This window comes from Dermochelys coriacea, chromosome 10 (genome assembly GCF_009764565.3).
Source record: "Dermochelys coriacea isolate rDerCor1 chromosome 10, rDerCor1.pri.v4, whole genome shotgun sequence".
NCBI classification, from domain to species: domain Eukaryota; kingdom Metazoa; phylum Chordata; order Testudines; family Dermochelyidae; genus Dermochelys; species Dermochelys coriacea.
Window position 1 is genome coordinate 77824737 of NC_050077.1, and position 20534 is coordinate 77845270.

General features: G+C 44.9%; 1 protein-coding gene across 2 annotated transcripts in view; it reads right to left on the reverse strand.

Annotated features, from left to right (window-relative positions):
- The window catches only part of ADAMTS17 (ADAM metallopeptidase with thrombospondin type 1 motif 17), a 255112-nt gene that overhangs the window by 225096 nt on the left and 9482 nt on the right, over positions 1-20534 (reverse strand). For both annotated transcript variants that reach the window (XM_038420717.2, XM_038420716.2), the window contains exon 3: positions 13845-14010. In XM_038420717.2, coding sequence (XP_038276645.1) covers positions 13845-14010 — 166 coding nt within the window. The remainder of the gene's footprint in view (positions 1-13844; positions 14011-20534) is intronic.

A 20534-nucleotide genomic window follows, 5' to 3' on the forward strand; every position in this document is an offset into this window, starting at 1 on the left:
CACATGAAATCCCAAACTAAAACAAACATCAGCCATTCAAACAGACTAAATGCTTAGTAGAATCTTCATTTGAACAAACAGTTCTTACAAGTTTTGTGGTGCCCAGGTTACGTGCTAGCGTGACTGCATTGAGGGCACCCCCACCGCTGGACCTCACCCCTTTTGGCACTCATGTATGTTGCTGTAGCGAAAACTACATAATTTGGTGATCATTTAAAAAGTGGGATACCAAAAGAATGAAAATCCAACTATTCCTTTAAAAGAGGATCAATTCTGAATTTAACACAATAGACACAGTGAAGTTATTTTTCAGGGCCATTCTCAGGTAGTCTAGTCCCAAACTTTACATTAAGTGAAAGTTTTCAGAATCTAATAATAGTAAAAAAAAAAATAAAAATTCATTAAATAGTTTTTGAAAACCATGTACCTACACAAAGGCAGGGACAAGAGGGAGTTTGTTTGGGTTTTACCTTCCTTGGCGGCGTTTGCAACCTAGATAGTAAAACTTCTGCTGTGCTTGAGGGCCAGGAGGTGAGGTTAACTAGAAACAAAAGGGAAACTTGCAGTCTGGGTTCACGTCCCAAAAAGAGGGAAAAGCGAAAGCTAAACAAAGTAGACGTATGTTCCATTGTTAGACTGAATAATCCCATGGGGCTGCCAGAAACACCACACAGGAGGGTTATTTATTAAAGATGCATTGATTTAACCTGAGCATGTTTCTCTTGCATCTTTCACTCTTGGTTTAGTTTCGATGGAATAGCAGCTCTCAAATTGTTTATTGAACAGCTTGTTCGAAAAAAGCCCGACAGCACAATAGCACTGAGGTGAATGCACAAACACCACGTGAACCAATGCCCTGTTTGCTAAACCCGGGTATCTAACCGCTGGCATTTATAAGGGAGAGAGATTCAGAGATGCTATGGATTCACTAAGCCCCCGGCTTAGGTTTCCAAAGAACTTGACTCAGTTGGCAGAGCATTCACTGAATGTGTTGCCATGCTGAATGGGATGCAGTACTCATGCCACTCTAAAGAAGGCATCACAGGAAGGCTGTTATAGAGGTGTGAATTCCAATTTCACTGCAGATGTTCCATCACACACTGGATCTGATCCAAAGGCCATGGAAAGATTCCCACTGGGCTTTCTATCAGGCCCTCTGCATGTCAGCTACCTTGAAGCTGCAGGTTTCACATACACAGGAACAGAATTAGATTTCTTTTTTCTTCAAAACCACAGCAATCCTGAAGAAAAAAGCACATTAACTCCAGAGATTTTCCTCACTGCTCCACTCCTGACAAGTGCTTCCCTGGCACCTTTCCTCCAGCTGGAAAGGAAGCTAAGTAACTCTTTCTGGATCTACTGCGTGTACTGAGACAGGGCCGCCCCCCACCCAGAACTAAAGGGCCGCTCCCACAACCGTGGAACCATGGAATCCAAGCCACTACTGAAATCTTGGGGCAACAAATGAAAAAACAGGAACAGGAGTAAGGGGCAAAGGCTGAAAACCAGGGAACTGTAAGGGGACGCTGAGCAGAGACCCAACAGGAGGTACGAGGTAACAGGTGGAGCCTGACGAGGAGGTACGAGGGATCACAGGCCTCGATCACAGGTACCCAGGCAGTGTTCAGACCACGGCCGTCACCCAGCAGCTCACCTGAACTAGTGGAGAAGTAAGCCAGCAAAGCTCTAGCTTGCAAAGGGCCCCATCCACAAAGCTCCTGACTGGGGGAGACGTCCAGTCCCACCGGCTGGTTGGGATGTGCCACTTAAACCAAAAAGAGGCGCAGGAAGATGTCTGAACAACTAGGTGAAACCCTGCCTGGCTGTGACAGTGGATGACTACTTGCCTGACTCTTGAGCCCTGCCTCCCTTCCTGGTTCCTGTCCTACTTATCCCAGACCTCCATCTGTTCCCAGTTCCTGCCTCGCTCCAGATCCCTGCTCCAATACCCTACCCCAACTCCAGCCCTGACCTTCGGCTCGGCCCCTGACTCTGACCCTGGCTCAGGGGCTGGACTCCTGACTAACCACTAGGCCTGAACACCAACAGCCTGTCCTTAAAGGAGGCCTTGCAACTCTGTGGGACCATGGATAGGGGTGTGTGTACATGGAGGAGCTGCAAGGAAAATGCAGCCAGCACCTCAGCAGGAGGTTCTGGAGGAGCTGTAAGAGGGGCTGCAACCTGATGAACTCTACTTAGACACGTGCCCGGGTCTCCCTCCCGCTGCGGAAAGCGGACATTAACTGCGATTCAGAAAAAAAACAGAAAAGACACTGCTGTAGGAGCTGGCGGACCCCATGCTCGCCTCCCAATGGAAGATGGAATCCTCGTCACCTCTGCCATGCACACACTCGGCACAAACTGCCCCACGCACTGGGATCGGAAGCCTGCTTCCAAACCTTGGGTCTGGCTGGCTGACGCTTCGCAGAGTCACACGGCTCGCTGCAGCCAAGGCGAGTTTTAAACGATCATCCTTCATCAATATCATTTCCAGTGCATCGTTCCCCACACAAACTAAAGAGTTTGTTGGTTGTGTTGTGCCTGGAGTCCCCTCTGCTAGTGCAGAAGGCAGCAGAAAAAGAAAGTTCCCCCTGGGTAATGGACACACAATGCAGGTCAAGCTGATCACCCTTCCCCACTTCCACCTGTTCTTTCACAAATAGGAGAAGTGACAGGGCTGAGGAGTGTGGGGGAAAAAAAACACAGCACCTCCACAACTCTCAGTTTTAATTTTGCTCTCTGTCACAGGTCTGGTGCCAGCTGATTTGTGTATTCACGCTTGGCAGAGTAAGCAATTTATTCTTCAGAGTGTCACACAGCCTCAACTCTTGTTGACTGCAATGGCAGCGAAGGGCACTCAGGAATTTGCAGGATTAGGCCCTAGGAGAATAGATCACTACATCTCCCCCACCAAAACAATCAAAGCTATTACTTTTCTTTATACAGCAATTTTCAGCACAAATCACTTCACAAAGGTATCCTCATTTGTACAGCACTTTGGGGGATACACGTCACTTCATTGGCTACTGACTGAGGGGGAACACAGCAGCACTCAAGAGTTTGTGACAGGAAGTAATGGACTCTGCAACCCAACTTAAAGCTGTGCAAAAGAAATTTTCTTGACACTCTGATTACCCAAGTTGGAACGTGGCCAGAACACCAAAGTTAACACCCTTACTCTTGTCAAAATGCCATTGATCTTCAGCAACATGTGATCAGGACCTCGTCCTCATGACTTATCTAAAGGACAGCACTTCGGTGAGCACAATGTCCCCCAATAACTTATTGGATCAATGATCCGACAGAGACTTGGAGGAAAGGCTGCCAAAGTTTGAATTACCATCACCACTTCTTCCTATACCACCAGGGTTTTCTTTGGAGGTCTCGATCCAACAAGAAACACAGCCCACAGACAGGAGATGTATTAAAATTAATACAGAGCAGCAGCATAGTCTAGTGGACAACTATTCTTAGCTCTGTCACTGGCCTGCTGAGTGACCTGGGGGAAGTCACTTCGTGTCTGTGCCTCGGTTTCCCCTCCCACTCGTCATCTGTGCTATCTAACTGGATTGTAAATTGTTTGGGGGCAGAGGTGGCGCCGGTCACTGCACAGACATGCAGTAAGAGACAATCCTGGATGGAGCTTTTTGGGAGCTAGTAGAACACACACAAAAATAAAGTTCAATCCGCTGGGAGCGTATAGCCTATGAAACATCAAACCTAGACATCTGACATGTGAAGAATTTAGTTCAATAATAAAAAATAGTCAACAATATACTTGCACAGGCCTTTAGAGCAAAGGATCTCAAAGTGCTTAATCAATATTAACATGCTATGAAAAATTACCACAAAAATTACATCACGGGGTTCCAGGTTTATTTTGTCTTAGTGAGTCTTCAGCAAACGTGCTTAGTTTACTAAGAGCCTTTTTGCAAATGTCAGCCCGACAAACTCAGCCTGAGCTCTTACAGCTGACCTATTATCACTCCTGGTGGGGCTGAGAGAGCCAGAAGAGGGCAACACATCTATAACTGAGGGCAGAGTCTGGTCCCCTTGACTGCAGCTCTGTCACCCTGCTATCTCCCCTGGAGCTACAGCGATGTAAGTGAAAGCCCTGCACGTGAAACTTAACACCTCTTCTGCGCAAGCCAGAAGTGAATCCCCATAACCGTGCTGGCTCTGCAGCACTAGCGTAATAGTTATTTTTAATCCCTAATGTAAGCAGATATGTAGGATTACACAAGCAGCAGATCTGCTGAGAAAGAAGCTGCCAATTTATGAAACCACTTTTCAGAGCCAATTTAACACCCCTGCCAGCTCAGTATTATTAGCCCCATTTTACAAATACGGAAATCGGGCCTCAGAGAGAGAGGTTAAGCTCCAAATTTTTAAAATGGCCTTTGATTCTGAGTGCCTGTTTTACAATGCCCAATATTAGACATCGAGGGGGCCCAGCACCTATAACTCCAAACAACAAAGAAATCTGCAGTGGTTAAGATCCTCTGGGGAGGAGGGGGAAAAAATCACCTCAGAGGTGTTCTAGTGTTGGCCACTCAAAAATAGAGGTGCCCAAGATTAGTCCAAGTGATCTGCTGAAGATCAGGAGTCAATGGCCTAGCTGGGACTAGAATCCAGGAGAATCCCGATTCCCAGTCCCTGGCTCTATTCCCTAGGTGCGATGCTTTTGTAATGGTAATGTAGAGATTAACAGAATCTTCCTTCAACTAAAATGCTAAGCAATATCTAGTAGCTTCCTACAATCCACCTGACTGCCCTCCTCTTCAGAGGGACAATAGGAGGAACAGGAACATCCTGAAATAAAGGACTATTTCACCCAACTTTTTAGCTCATTAGCACCTGCCCGTTTAAATTTTATTAAGCTACAAAGGAATCTCATGCTAACTTTTACTAGGAGCCGAACAAGGTTGTAGAACAGCTCTACTTTGACCAGATTCCCAGCAGGTGGGAAAGAATCTACACAGTGCTTATATTTGGATGTCATCTGTTTGCTTCTCTTTTGCACTTGTCCAGTGAGGGACAAGAACGCAGGGCCACTCCCTGCTCTGCATTATAACTGCTGTACTTGTGCTCGGAGTTTCACACAACATGGATCAGCACTGTAGTCACCTACACCACAGCTAATGGAAAAGAAACACTCTCAAACCAGTGGTGGCATGGTCCTAAGACCAATATTTACCAACAAGAAGGGGTCTCTGACTTGATGTTAGTTCAGCTCCAGAATTGCTATTCAGAAAGCTAGGGCCCTGAAGAACTCACTAGAGCTATCCAACAGGTTTGCAGGATCTGGTTAGTGCTAATGTAAATGCTTTTAATGCCTGCAACATTTAATTAAATTAAACCTTCAGCACTACTTATTGTTGAAATCTTCTTTTTAATATTTCAGCAGAGGCTTCCTAATATGGGCTAACACAGGTTGCATTACATCTATTTTTAGTGCACTTGGTTTTTTGGCCATAACAACTGCTATTTCAGACCAAGTCAAACTTGCAGAGAAAACACAATGATTAAAGATGGGGAAATTCATCATATGATAACATATGTTTAGAATGTATACCTGTTTGAGGACAATGTTCCACACATTTGATACCTGAAAACTAGCCCCTATTTAAACTATTACCACCGCTATTCAATTGGTTTGCAAACAACTGAAAGTGGGAAGAAACCCCATTGTTATTTTGTGAATAAAAATATGTTGATTTTCTTTGTTTTTCCTCTATTTGCTGTTCTCCATGCAGCACATTTGTGGGCATTACATGAAATCTGTGGTTCATTTAAGCTGAACAATGAGTTTTAAGACAGACTTGCATTTAGGACTAATTTATGGGGTCTGTGTCAGAAGCATTAAATAATAACCTTTCATCCAAAGACAAATCTGCTCTCTTTCATGCTCCTGCACTGTATTTTATATCAAGTCCCTTTGACGTAGAGAGACCTTAATACATCACCAGAGACCTTTGGAAAAGTTATTAGGGAACTTTACATTTCCCGAAGAAACAGAACATTTTATGAGCTAGTTAAGAGAGACTGCTTTGCTTTTGTAATGTGGTTAGATTCTGTCTTTTTAACATGGATTTTTCCTGTCCCTCCAAGAAACCTTGAGAAAATCCTTTCCCATGAACTGGATTGTTGATGGCATATGAAATATGCCAAATACATTGAGCCAGGTTTTCAGCTAGTCTAAATCAGTATAGTGCTACTGAAGGTAATGGAATAGGCCTATTTCCACCAGCTTAGGATCTGGCTCATTATATGTAATGTGTTATGTTTGTGGCCCTCACCCCCTCTCTAATAACTGTAATGAGACTAGAAATAAATATTAAAATGACACCTAGCACAAGCCTAATTTTTATATTGCCATTTGAGGGTTCAACAAGACCTCATATAATACCTAGTGGCCGATATGAAAGGGTAACTTTTTTAAAAGCTCCAAGTGCTTAAGAAGCAAAATCTTGCTGAAATGTGGCACTTAGGCTCCTAAATACAACTGATTTTTCAGTGAGACTAAGGACTTGTCTACACAGTGAGGTCTAGTAGTATGCTAAGCCATACTTTGGGACTTTCACTGTACCGTAGCACTATCCACGAGGGACGGTTACTACAGAGCACACTGTAGAATTGCTGGCTTGCTACACTGTAACTCACCATGTAGACAAGCCATAGGCATCTAAGTGTCTAAGTCACTTTTGAAAATTTGATGCAAAGGCTAATTTTGATCAGGTGACACCACTGGGTAGTTACATTTGGGGGTGTTGAAAGAGGCAGGCAGAAATGTCATTGCACTTTTGTCCTGTATTTCAACAGGACAGTTATTGCTTAAGCTGACTGGTTTTCCCATGCTTAAGGCCACAAACCTCATGAACCGGAACTTTAGGGAAAGGCAAAAAATGACAGAACAGACGGGTTACAGGCTAGGCAGCTGAGATCACGACATATTGCATCCATCAGAACCATCTCTCTGCTGTGTTGCGGTTTTCTGGTTTGGTGGCTGTATCCACTGTTGCCATAGATGTAAGCTCTTTAGTGCAGAAACCATCTTTTCATTATTATAGTGCCTACCACAATAGGGCCCAGAACCTCATTGTATCACATTAGCAGTTACAAGCCCCACATTATTAACATTAATAAGCAAGCTGTTAAGAAAATGGCTCTATGATCTGGTGCCACCTACTAGAGGGTGCCCCCCACCCTGGTGTAGCAATGACAGCATAGATCAGGGTATTATAACAAGGTTTTCCTCCATACATGAATTCTACATCTAATCCCTGTACAATTAGGCCCGGTGTTCCATCTATGGTGTACAACATTAGATTAACTTTCTACATAGAGGGCCAAATTACTCCCCAGTGTAGGAAAAGCCAGGAGAGCCAGTGGCAAAGGGAGAGGGAACCTGCACAAGATTCCCTCTTGGAGACTGTTCCCTTATCATCTCAGAGGAAGATGGATCGAAGAGCTGCCCACCAACCCAATGAATCCTAGGGGAGAAAGGGAATCAGTGGGAGCCCTTGGCATACTGCAGCATCTCTGGCCCTTGTCATTGGAAGCATAGCTCCAGTGGACCCACTTCTAAAGGGGAAATCCCTCAGAGAAAAGGCCATGGAAAATAAAGCCCGAGAATATATTACCTTTCCACTGTGAGCATCACAGGGCTGGTGAAGGGGGATTATTGGTCCCCCCTTGCCCTACCCCTTCCTCTCCCTGGCTTGCATGATGCCCATTCCCTGTCCACTACATAGCCCTGCATGGGGTCTGGGGTGGGTGGGGAATGGAGATGCTGCTGGGGGCGTCACTAAGCCCCCACTCCTGTTCAGGATGAGGCGTTCCATGCACAAATCTTGGGGGCCATGATTAGCCCGACACTTTGAGCATAGGGAGCATGGTGGATGACATAGGAATGCAGGGGCATCTATTTACTCATGCGCACGCTTTCCTATCTATGTACGAGATGCTCTAGACAAGCCATGTTAAGAACACAGGGTGCATGCATACTGCCAATGCAGCATCAACATGGGCCGGTATTCAGACTGGCCATTGTCCCCTCCAGGTGTTATTCCAGGAGTAATTTGGCTCCCGGTGCCTCTCAGAAGAAGAACATTGGTCAGCTGTGCAGTGTAGCCTGTGGGAGCGTCACTGACACCAGTTGGTCTAAAGGTGACATTTTACAGATGTTTAATGACAACCCTTACAAAGTCCCCAGGGAGCAGTCCAGCTCGGTTTCCCTCTCCTCTTGCACAGATCCTCAGGCAAAGGATGTTGCATTTGCTCTTTGGGAGGCAAAGGACAGCGCCTTTGGGAAGGTTGGGTTCCGCACAGGTGAACCCCCAGATGGGGCATTTTTGCTTTCCCTTTCTTCTACATTAATTTATTTTGCTTTCTTCTTATATGCACTCCCTGTCCCCCAGGAGCCATTCCACCAGCTGACGTGTCTTTACAGGAGAGTACGTTGACACATTATAGGCCCATCCTTCCACTGGCATCTACTTGCACTAGTTACAGTCCGGTGGACCCACGTGTATGATCAGTCATTCATACCTCCTAACAGTCCCGGGTTTCATGGGACTGTCCTGCTCTGACCCCTGAAACCACCTGTCCCAGCTGAAGTGGCTCCTGTCCCACAGGGCTGGCTGGGCTCAGCTCTCTGCTTCAGGTGTTGCAACCTTGCCCCTGGTGCGCGAGGTCACAGCGCTGCTCAGGTTTGGCCCTAGCCCCCACTAACAGGAGGGCAGCTGGGCCAAATTTGAGGGAGTGGTGCTTGAATATGTGCCCCAGGCTGCAGTGCTACTCACTCAAATTTAGCCCAGCTGACCCTCCAGCATGGGGTGTGGGGGGCCGGGCCAAACCCCTACGACACTACAATGCGACCCCATGCCAGGTAGCAAAGCCTGGCTCCAGGAGACAAACTCAGCCAGCCCCAGGAGACAGGAGCCGCGGCTATGGGGTGAGCACAGAGCAATTTCACTCTGCCATTCCTCCTCAGGCTTCCCTCCTGGGGGGCAGCACCTGACCTCCTCCCCCCCAAGACCTCCCATTCCCTGGTAGCAGGACCCATCCCGCTTTACCCTGTTGAAATGTTGAGAGGCAGAATCAGTTCTACTTAAAACCACACCATCTGAAGCTTTACTTATTTTTTTACCCCCCCCCAAATAATAATCCAAGTGACGCTAGTTCACTTTACTGTCCACTGAGGTTCAGAAGGAAAAAGTAAAAAAAGAGCAGCTTTGGTAAGTTCTAAGAACACACAAAAAACAACTAAGAATTGGTAAATATTCAAAAACTTGGCACTCCCAGAGCTTAAAAACAATAAACCATTTAATTTATATATTTACACATGCATGAGTGTTGGTATGTATACACATTATATAGTTCCACCCTATGTGAGTATATATATAAAATGTATAGTGTCTAAACGTATTTCTTAAACACTTGCAGTCTCTGACCATGCATGCCAAATTTCAGCCTGTGTGATATTTGTAAGCCAAGTTACAAGCCACTGCAAACTGGGGTCCCTAATGGAAATCTGGACAGTTCCTTAGTTCCAGTTCTTAGTAATGAGGCCTTTTATTCCCATGAGAAAGCTTGGAAGCAAGCCGCTCACATATCCTTTCCATGCCGTTTCACTAGGAATGGACCTCGGTGTGGCAGAGAGGATTATTTTTTTTTTTCCTGTTTCTAAACTCCTTGTGCACAAAAGTTAATCCAAACCAGACAGAAGTCAATTAGATCATTAGTGCACTAAGCCTATTAACAACCATGACTTATATTTCTTTCCTGCAACAATGAAAAACATTCAGGAGTTTGCTTTTAAGCAGGAAGGCCCATGAGCAATTCCATTATTTTCTGACATTGTAACTTGTGGCAGCGGCTGCTTGAACCAGTAGAAGATTCCTACATTGTACATTTGAGCTTCACTTCCATCTGGCATGTTTGCAAACTCAATTGCTTAACGTTGAACACAAGATGAACCTTGCCAGAGCGGAAGGACAGTCTTGTGGTCAATGTCCAGGACTGGGATTCAAGAGGTTGGGGCTGTTCACAGCTGTCACAGACTCCTTGTGTGACCTGGAGCCCATTAAGATTTTCCATCAACTTCAACAGGTTTGGATCAGGCTCTTAATCTCCCTCATGGGGTTGACACTGACCTACCTCACCGGAACGTTGTGAGGTTAGATTCGCAAAGGTCTGCAAGGTGCTCAGATACGATGGTATTGATCACCGTCAAAAGGCTGTAAATAAACAAGGAGCCCAGTATTGCAAAGTTCTGCACTCCCTGGACTCCCATGGAGCAAACGAGCGAAGGGAGAGCTGCACCACGCAGAACTGGCTTTAATTTTGCAGTGGCAGCCTGCTGCATCTCAGTGGACTAGAAGAATGAAGGTGTAGCTGACTAATGAGTTATAATGTGCAACACCGCACGCACATAGGCCGTTTTCCTGACAAGCACAGTTTAAACTATGGATGATCATATTTTATACTATGTTAGTAAAAATTGTATCTGCTGTAAGTAATAGAGATGCAGTAACTACAGCACGTAGCTGTCAAATCTTTTCTGGAGAGCCTGAGAGGTCCAAAGTGTTGCATGTGCAAGAGCAACCTCTGGCATGAGACATGTCAGCCTCACTAGGGATCCCAAGCTGCCAAATTCAGATTTTGTTCTCCCCGCAGGTCAGGGGGTTTGGAGCCAGGGTTTCGGGGTCTGAACCCATCACAACCACCACTGCTGGTGAGGTAAGAGCTCAGCTCTATACAACACACAAGAGAAAACAGGGTCTCTGCTTTAAACCGCATTCTGTCAACAATCAGCAACCTGACCAGACAATCCAAATTAACGAGCTAACGTCCAAAGGTTAAATCCCCAAAAGTGGCATCCTTTAACAAGAGGATATGCAAACTTTCTGAGGCCCTCTGTCCACCTCACTACAATCCCTCCAGCTCCCCAAGTTTAACCGCAACTGCCTTTCCTACAGCCTGCTGGTTTCAATATCGGTGACCTGCATGGCTGCCACCTCCCTGAATGTCCCATAGCATCTCCAGTTCCTGATCTTCTCTACTCTGCCCAGAGTACCTGATAAACCCTACTCCTGAGCCCCTCAACTCCCATGTCTATTGCTTCCCTGACTGCCCCACAGCAACATAGCGTAAAAAAGTGCACACAGCATGAGCAGTTATCTGCCACTCCTCTACTTGCACAGAGTTCACCCAGTACAAGAAGTGGGGATCAGGAATGATGGGGAGCAGGGAAAAAGGTAAGGGGAACAAAACATGTAGGAACATAGTGCCGCTCATGAAACGAGACCAGGCTTGGCAGAGTGTGCAAGAAATCTGTGTGTTCAGCCTTCTAGGACAGATCCCCAGCGAGTGTAAACTGACAGAGCTCCACTGAAGTCAATGCTACGTCAGTTTACACTCACTGAAGTTCTGGCCCTGAGTCTTAAAAATGGGAGAAGCCAGGACATGGTCACTAAACACACATTCATACATCTTCTTGGAATCTCTGAGGGTATTTTAATATCACCAGCTGTTTTCTTATTAACATCCAACAAAAAATAGAACCGGGGGGGTGGGGGGGAAGACAGGCAGTGGGAACAGCTGCATTTGTTCAATGTTTTCAGTACAGCTGCTACATACTGAAAGGCTGAGAAGATTTGCAGGGGCTCATAGGCACAAAACTCTCCAAGTGGATACACTTACCCAAGCTTTTGGCTTTTATTCCTCTGGGGTGACTGAAGAGGTAAATAAGTGGTATGAGGAAAGAGAGTGAGGGAAAATATCAATAGGCAGAGAAATGTTAACCAAGAACACAAGTGCCACTGATTAAATGAGCTTCTTGCTCTCTCTTATGCCAATGGAGAACTTGGGATTTGTTGCTTATATAATTACATCCTCATCGGTCCTCCTTTTTGTTTAATAAAAAAATTAGTTCTAACATTATCCCACTCTGTTATCATCAAAGACTGGCAATTCCGAACTTCCCGAACACCCAGTGATTTCAGCAGACTCTCTCCTCCCTCAGTCATCCATGTATATGGGGATTCCAGAGATAGGAATGAGGAAAACAATTTGGGTTCAGAATCCAACTAGTTAAGGGGCACTAGGAGCCGGGTGCAGCGCCTTAGAGAGATATGCTCTATTTACAAGAGCCAGATCTAGGGCTGATTTCAAATAACCATCATCCCCAGGGGGTTGGACTGAGGTTCTGGTTCAGACACTATCCTCCAGTTAAAGCCTATAAACCCCACAGAAGACATAGATACATGCACACACACCAAAATGACTCTGAAGGTACAAATACAGAGGCATTGAGAATTGTTTGCTAAGGAGGCTGCTGCAAAAGAGGAGTCCAGCACATGCACTTGGAGCTCCAACCTGGGTTCACAGGGCTAGAGAGAGACAGGAAGCTCCCCAAGGCTCATCTCCAGGAAAATGGGACATCCGAATAGGTCATTTCATTTATCTTAAATGATCAAAAGGAAAACGGTTTTTGTAAGCAGCCATTTTAAAAGATCTTTATCCCAAAATAGATAAGCGAAAATTTGCTGAGAATGTCACGCTGAAAAATCAAGCGGCAGGAACCAAAGCCAAGCCAGATTTCAGGTGTGAAATCTGGGTTCACACTACCCTTGGCAATTTCAGATTCACATAAGCATTTACAAATTCAGTGAGAAATAACAGGTTTCAGAGTAGCAGCCGTGTTAGTCTGTATTCGCAAAAAGAAAAGGAGTACTTGTGGCACCTTAGAGACTAACAAATTTATTAGAGCATAAGCTTTCGTGAGCTACAGCTCACTTCATCGGATGCATCCGATGAAGTGAGCTGTAGCTCACGAAAGCTTATGCTCTAATAAATTTGTTAGTCTCTAAGGTGCCACAAGTACTCCTTTTCTTTTTAGTGAGAAATAAGTTTGCTCATCTGGCTGCATAACTTGCATCACTGTTTATATTAAAGGTTGGCTGTTCCAACAGTCTGAATTCAGACAGATGAAATGTGGTGAGGACAAACTGATTTTTAGATCTCATACAATTTTTACCAAAAGTTAATTCTGCCCATCTCTCCCCTCTACCAGATATTCCAATTATGCATTTCAAACTCTAACGGCATCATCCGGGATGGAATATACCTCTTCCTTCCTACAAACAATTCCCTGGGATCACTCTCCGCAAGAGGCACCTTTGAATCTTCAGCATTCATAAATAAATGACAAAGCTAGGAGTGTAAATGAGAGTGTTTCCTCAGGTAGGGCCTGATCCTGTTCCCATCAACATCAATTGACAAAACCCCCATTGACTTAAAATGCTGTAAGATCAGCCCGTTAAAAGTGGAACATTGTACAAAGCCTTCAATCAGGTTCTCACAGCATTTCACAAGCATCCACAATCGCGACCCAGGCAAGTATTATTCTAACCAATTTAGAGATGAGGAGGCTCAGACACAGCGAGGTTAAGAGTTTTGTCCAAGGTCAGAATGCTGGGAGACAGGCATAGAAACCAGGGGTCCTAATTCTCTAGACTGTTATAATCACTTTTCATAGTCTCTCATTACTGTGTAACTCAAAGAAACCCACTTAAGCAAAGGTTTAGACCATATTTATTTTTCAGCTATTTAAACAATACTCAGCATATGGGTCTATTTATATTTGTATTCGCATAATTGACATTTAAACCCTCTCTGCCAGAAGTCGCAGCATGATCCATCACCACGTCATTCATCACTACCTCTTAGTGTCCTAAAATTCAGAGCTGGAGCACCAGTGAACACAGATCTTTGACAGAACAACAGTAATGACCGTAATGCATTCACGCAGTTGATCTCGTGTCTTTTCTCAAACTCACCTGATATGACTTTGCAGGGCTGGTCAGGGACCTGGGATTTAGCAGGATAGCTGGATTTTGAGGATCGTTTGTGCCTGATGAAATGCTCTCTTCCACTGAATGAGGTCTCTGAGATATTGACAGGTTGTATTAACAGCTGTTCTGTTCCAATCTGGATATAGCCAATCTGTCCACACAGGGGAAAAATTATTAGTTCCTTTGGCATATTAACTATTTGTATTTCCCAGATCTCTTTGTGCTCAGTGTTTTTCTTATTCCCACTAGATCACTTCATAGCAATGCATTTTCAAGCTCATTTGTGAGTATACATTTTAAGGCCAGAAGGGACCAAGACAATCATCTAGTCTCATCAGCATGACACAGCCCATAGATTCCACCCATTGTTTGTGTGTTTAAGTGGAAGGTAAGAGTATTAATTATTTCTATTACTGAAGTATCTAGAAGCTCCATTGTGCTAGGTGCTTTACGTACATAACAAAGAGATGGTCCCTGCCTCAAAGTATTTAGCAGCTAACACAAAGGACGGACTGAAAAATCGGTTCCTTTTGAAGTTGTGGGAGCAAACATATGCATTTTCCTAAAATTTTATAAAAACACTTTATGAACATCAGGAAAAAAGCTTCTTAATATTAGGATATATTAAACTATGGAGCTAGAGGAGTCTCTGACAAGAAGAGGTGAGATGCACAAACTGGTTCAGAAAAGCTAGAAAACCGAGTCCCCAAAGTATAAATACAGGGCCAGGTTCTCACCTAGCAAACTGGTCTAGTGTTTTGTGGAGTACCAGCAATAGCTGGGCGAGGAAGTGGGGGGACGTTACTGGAGGTTAAGAAGATAGAGAACCATGGGGGGGGTAGTCGAAATGGGAGTCACCAAGTACCGGCTTGTGGATCAGCCAGAGAACCAAGTGCGCTGGAAAGGACACAAGTGTTGGATGAGTCAGGAGGCCAGAGCCAGGGGAAAGGGAAAAGATTTGGTGGGGTTAAGAGATGAATGATAATGGAAAGGATGAGGTCTTTTACGGTTTGGAGAAAGCTGAATATGCGTCAGACACACATCCAGATAGTCGGGGGGGTCTTCTTTTTTAAGAACTCTGAAGACGCCAGTAATAAACTCCCATTGGCTTTTCCTTGCTGGACTTCATCTGAAACACTAAGTTTGTACATTTACTGTTACTCAGAATGAACCTCCCCATATCCACTCCTATAAAAGGAAAGAGCTGCATCTCTCATGCATGACAGAGTGCATTTCCCTACTTATGAAATCCAATCATCACTATCTATAAAGACATATAAAATGTTAGCATGATCCTCTTTGTTTCACTTCCAGAACATAAGGTTAAGGTGATGTCCATTGCAGCAGACAAGTTAGTTCCTACATTCCTCTTCACAGAACATGGCCTTGCCTATTTGCAGAGTTCCCTAGTGGACAGAGCACTGGACGGGGACTCAAAAGACCTGGCTTCTATTCCTTGGTCTGCTACTGGGCAACTGCGTGACCTTAGGCAACTCACCTCGCTTCTGTGTGCTCAGTTTTTTCATCCTTAAAATGCGGCTAATGATATTGAACTCCTTCGTAAAGTGCTTCAAGATCAATGGAGGAAAAGTGCCAGGCATTACTTGTCATGAAAGCTGAAGAAACCCAATATTTAGGTCCTCTTTCCATAATACTCAACTCTGTGTCCTTCTGAAAATTCTACCCGAAATGGACTGGTGCAGCCTGACAGACAACCAAGCTACACACAGGTCCCACACCAGAGCTGACAAGGATACAGGTGGACTGAAGGTCTCAGTTTCAACAGAACTTTTGCCAAGAACAACCGAGAGATTTTACCGCACAAAGAAAACTGTCTTAGAGTGGCAGTGTATGACCTACAGGGAAGTCTTGATTTTTTCCTCGTCTAAAGTCACACATTTTATTAACTCCTCAAGGACACTTGGAAGATGGAGAAAGGGAGGCCTCAGGGACGACTTCGTTTTCAAAACAAAAAAGTTAGTATGAACATGGCTCTATGCAAAGTATAGTTGCACTGTTCTGAAAAGATGCACAAAGGAGACATGTTTTCACCACATATCAACGTACAGATAGACATTATAAATCAGGGGTAAAACACGTTTTCACCACATATCAACGTACAGATAGACATTATAAATCAGGGGTAAAACACGTTTTCACCACATATCAACGTACAGATAGACATTATAAATCAGGGGTAAAACACAATTCCAAAGGGGTGCTGCACTCTCAGGCAGGCTATGCCCCAAAGTTTACATTTTGTGAACAATAATCAAAATGATTATTTTGTTCATTTCAGTGAAACTAGTTCTTTTAATTGGATTGAGCCAGTCGCCAGTATTGTTAGTGAACCGTCTTTGCTAGTTCACAAGAGCCAGGCCAGGAAAAATGCCTGAAAACAGAAGTGAGCCTTACTTGGCTACTCTCATTGCCCCAGCTGAACAAGCTGCAATCAAGTCAACAAACACCAGAAGTAGAAGACGGGTGAGATTCTACCTGCTGCAGTTCTGCGAGGTGTGACGCAGAACTCACAGCCTAGGGAAGGAGAGATTAGGGTGGCTTTAAGCCACCTTTGTGTCCTCCCAATTATGAGCTTCTCTGATGCCCTTGGAGTAACACAGACAGCCCTGGGGCCTGTCTGAATAAGAGCAGCCTCCCCAGCCTGCCCTCAGGGCCACGGCACAGCCCCAAGTTTTTGCAGTAGCCCTGCCACCAGCCCAGACTCTTATGCTGGGCTTGCGAGGGGTTGCTCCAAGTCTGTCTTCCACACTTCCTGCATCAGGGGACTCCTCTACCAGCCAGATCCAGTACTTTCTGGAGCCCCTTTAAGCCATGCCAGCCCTTTAACTGGCACAGAGGGAACCGAGTAGGGTGAGGATCTCACCCTAGCCGAAATCTTTTAAAACGCTCTCCATTTTTACTCACCCCACTGGAGATTACTAACCCAGGGGAGAAACACCCAGGGTGTGCTGACAATCTGGTTTTGTGATAATACATGCCGACATTTTTCACTGCACTGATTCATCAGTTATTTTGATTACTATAAAATAAACAAACAGTTTTAAAAATAGGACTTTTTACCTGATATGATCCCTTGAAAGTACACTACACTACTAAGGGTCTGATCCAACTTCTATTGGAGTCAACTGGAAGGCTCTTATAAATTCAGCACATGCTAGATTGGCCTGTAGTGCATGTTAGCTTGACTTTAAAAGGGCTCAGGCTGCATTCGTTCACCTCTCTCTGCAGGGCACATGTATGTAACAGCCATGGGATAGGGAAAGCAAGACTAGATGGGTTTTTCAATGTGTTCTATGCCAGTCAGGCAAGCATCCAAAGAAGGGATCTGCACATAAGTGCTAGTGCAGGACATTCAACTGCTGACTGCACTAACTGATTTAAAACGTACATTACATACATACCGTACATTCTGTGTTTCCACACACACTGCCAGATCCTGTGCTTACACCTGGGCCATCCCATTGACAGAGTCTGGTCCCTGGATCCTCATAGAAGGATTTTCCGCTAGAAGCTGCTAACTCTCTCATTTCTACAGAATGTCTAGGAATTGGAGAGAACGGAGCATCCAACGTGGAGTCCTCCCAAAAATCAGAGGCCACTTTCGAAAGCTTGGGCTTTAAAACCCCTTGGTGCCCCAAGTCAACCCTTCCCAATCCTTACACATGGATAGCAATGACTTCCCTACCTCACAGGACGGCTCCGAGGGGAAGTTCATCTATGCACACTACAAATAGACAGAGTCCCAAATGGAAGGTGCTATTTATGTGCAAGAATTATGGTTATTTGTGGGTCCTACAGAACACCTAATAGTTTCACGTAACTTGCTCCACACTGGAGTTTCAGAAGAGTCAGGCTTATCTTTAATAACAAAGTGGGCTTTGCCAGGGTCATTTTGAAGAAAGCAATAACTCTAGCTTCCCCTATGACGCTCTTCACTACATGCATTCCTTATTCCAACCTTCCTGCTGGGAGGTGGCCCCAACCCCCACCCCTTTTATTTTTTTAAATATAGGTTTTAATTATATAGGAGAAGAGCTGTAAATCTGGTGCTGTGGTACTAAAAACCACACCAGAGCTTCTGAAACTATGCCAGCCATTTTCTCTGGGGCCAAAAATATGTAAGAAAAAATCAGTTTCATCACCACCTAACATTATCCCAACTTTCTGGCATCAAGTGCAAAAATAATTTAAACCACTGGAAAGTCCTTATGTTTCACATTTGCTTTGGAATTGCAAAAACTCTTTCCTCTCAGTTATGGAGGAAAAGAGCTACACGTCTCTACCCTGGCACCAGTTAAGAAGGAATCTAGGATCTAATCCTACAAGCTTATTAACTGGGAGTTTGAGGCATGGAAAGTTTGCAGGATTGGGCCCATCAAATACATCTAAAGAGATGTACCATTTCCCCCAAATTTGCCTGTAAGGAGTGCTGAAGGCTTTCTGGTTCACTCAGGGACATAATGACCTAGTGCCTTGACTATTGACTGACTCAGTTCATTAATTTGTTTTTTTGCAGAAAGCACTGTTGTTCAGATTGATGTTTCCAAATCCACTGACTGCACCAGTCTTCAAACAAGACATCAGCATCAGAGCAAGGCTGTACCAAATTTCCCTTAGCACAATCTACTAACAATGCAACATCACAATGCAAACCAAACAATGCTGGTTTTCCCAAGTCTCTGGCTGTGGAATTCTCTTCAATCATTCCAATTAAATAAAGTTTTGTATCTGTCAATTTACATTGGGGGTGGGGGAGGAAGAGATCACAATCTTGGATACTTACCGTGGTCTTTATGCTGCTGTTCTCAAAGAAAATATGTAAGCAATAGCATATGAGAAGCATCGTCATTACATCAAATAACAGCAGAGCTTGGGTATGCTGGAAGGCAAGAAGCCATCAGCCGACTGCCTTCAAAAACCTGAGACAGGAGAGTTATGAGAACAGAAAAATTCAGTGTGGGGGCTTATTTGCCGCTCCACAGAAGCTCTAGAAATCCACTGTCATCAGAGGTATGAATCTAACTTGGATTTTACAATTAGTGTGACAGAACATTACAACTGACATAACCACTCAGTGCAGTTAGTAGCAAGGCTGGAATAGTTTCACCCTCACAAGGCATGCAAGTGAACTGCAAGTCAATTCAAATAACAAAATAAAAAAAGTCTACCCTTCCCCCAGCCACACCACACCCAGGAACAATAAATGGTTCCCTCTTTTGCCTTCTATCCAACTTTCAATCTCTGATCAACTCAAGATGTCTCACCAGCAGAAAACATCCCCTTCCTTATTTCTTTATGTGATCAATGAGGAGTTCAAACACAGTCTCTGCTTCCCAAAGGCTTGTATACACATCGATCACTCATGCAAGAAAACATCTGCTAATACTAATCTACTCTTCTGCTACCAGTAGCTCATCAGCCTCCTGGTGTCTACGCAGTATCTTGTTTGCCATAAGGCTTGGTCCACACTAGAAAAGTAGATTGGTTTAACTATGTCAGTCAGGGGTGTAAAAAATCCACCCCCGAACAGTGTAGTTAAACTGACCTGAGTTGCTGTGTAGAGAGCACTAGGTTGCTGGAAGAATTCATCCGTTGACCTAACTACCTCTTCTAGGGGAGGTGGATTATTAACTACGCCAAAGGGAGAATCCCTCCCGTCGGCATCGGTAGTGGCTACACTGAAGCACTACAGTAGCTTAGCTACGCCGCTGCAGCATTGTAAGTGTAGACAAGCCCTAAGCCCTTATCTACACTATGCTTTTGGAGGAGATCTCACACCATTACACTGCCACTGATGGCAGTGCCTTCGCAACAAGGAACTGCTGCTAAGACTGACCTAGCACAGGCATTCAGTGAAGACCATTCTCCAGCATTTTTACCGTTGTGTCGTCCAGACTTGCCCCAGGTCCTGGCTACCGCCATGCTCCCATCTTTGGCAATTACTAGGGTCCTACCAAATTCACGGTCATGAAAAACACATCACGGACTGTGAAATCTGGTCTCTCACCATGAAATCTGTGTAGTACAGGGTAAAAGCACACAAAAGACCAGATTTCACGGGGGAGACCAGCATTTCTCAAATTGAGGGTTCTGACCCAAAAGGGAGTTGCAGGGGGGCCTCAAGGTTATTTTAGGGGGCTGCGATATCGCCACCCTTACTTCTGCGCCGCCTTCAGAGCTGGATGACCAAAGAGTGGCGGCTGCTGAAGGAGGGCCCAGCTCTGCAGGCAGCAGCACAGAAGGAAGGGTGGCAACACCGTACCACACCCTCCTTACTTCTGCGCTGCGGCTGGCAGCGGCTCTGCCTTCAGAGCTGGGCTCCCGGCCAGCAGCCGCCGCTCTCCAACTGCCCGGCTCTGAAAGCAGCGCCGCCACCAGCCACAGCGCAGAGGTATGAAATTTACAATTTTTAAAATCCTATGACCGTGAAATTGACCAAAACGACCCATGAATTTGTTAGGATCCTAGCTATTACTGATGGAACAGTATCAGTGGTAAGGAAAGGGTGATGATTTTTCAGTACATACTAGAGTAGCCAAAGCGTAATAGTGCTAATTAGAGATGGAAATCCAAACTTCCAGAAGTGCACTGCTTTTGGTTCTGGTCCATACCACATGCTATACAATCCAGCCTTTGAATTGTTTGTACCACCAT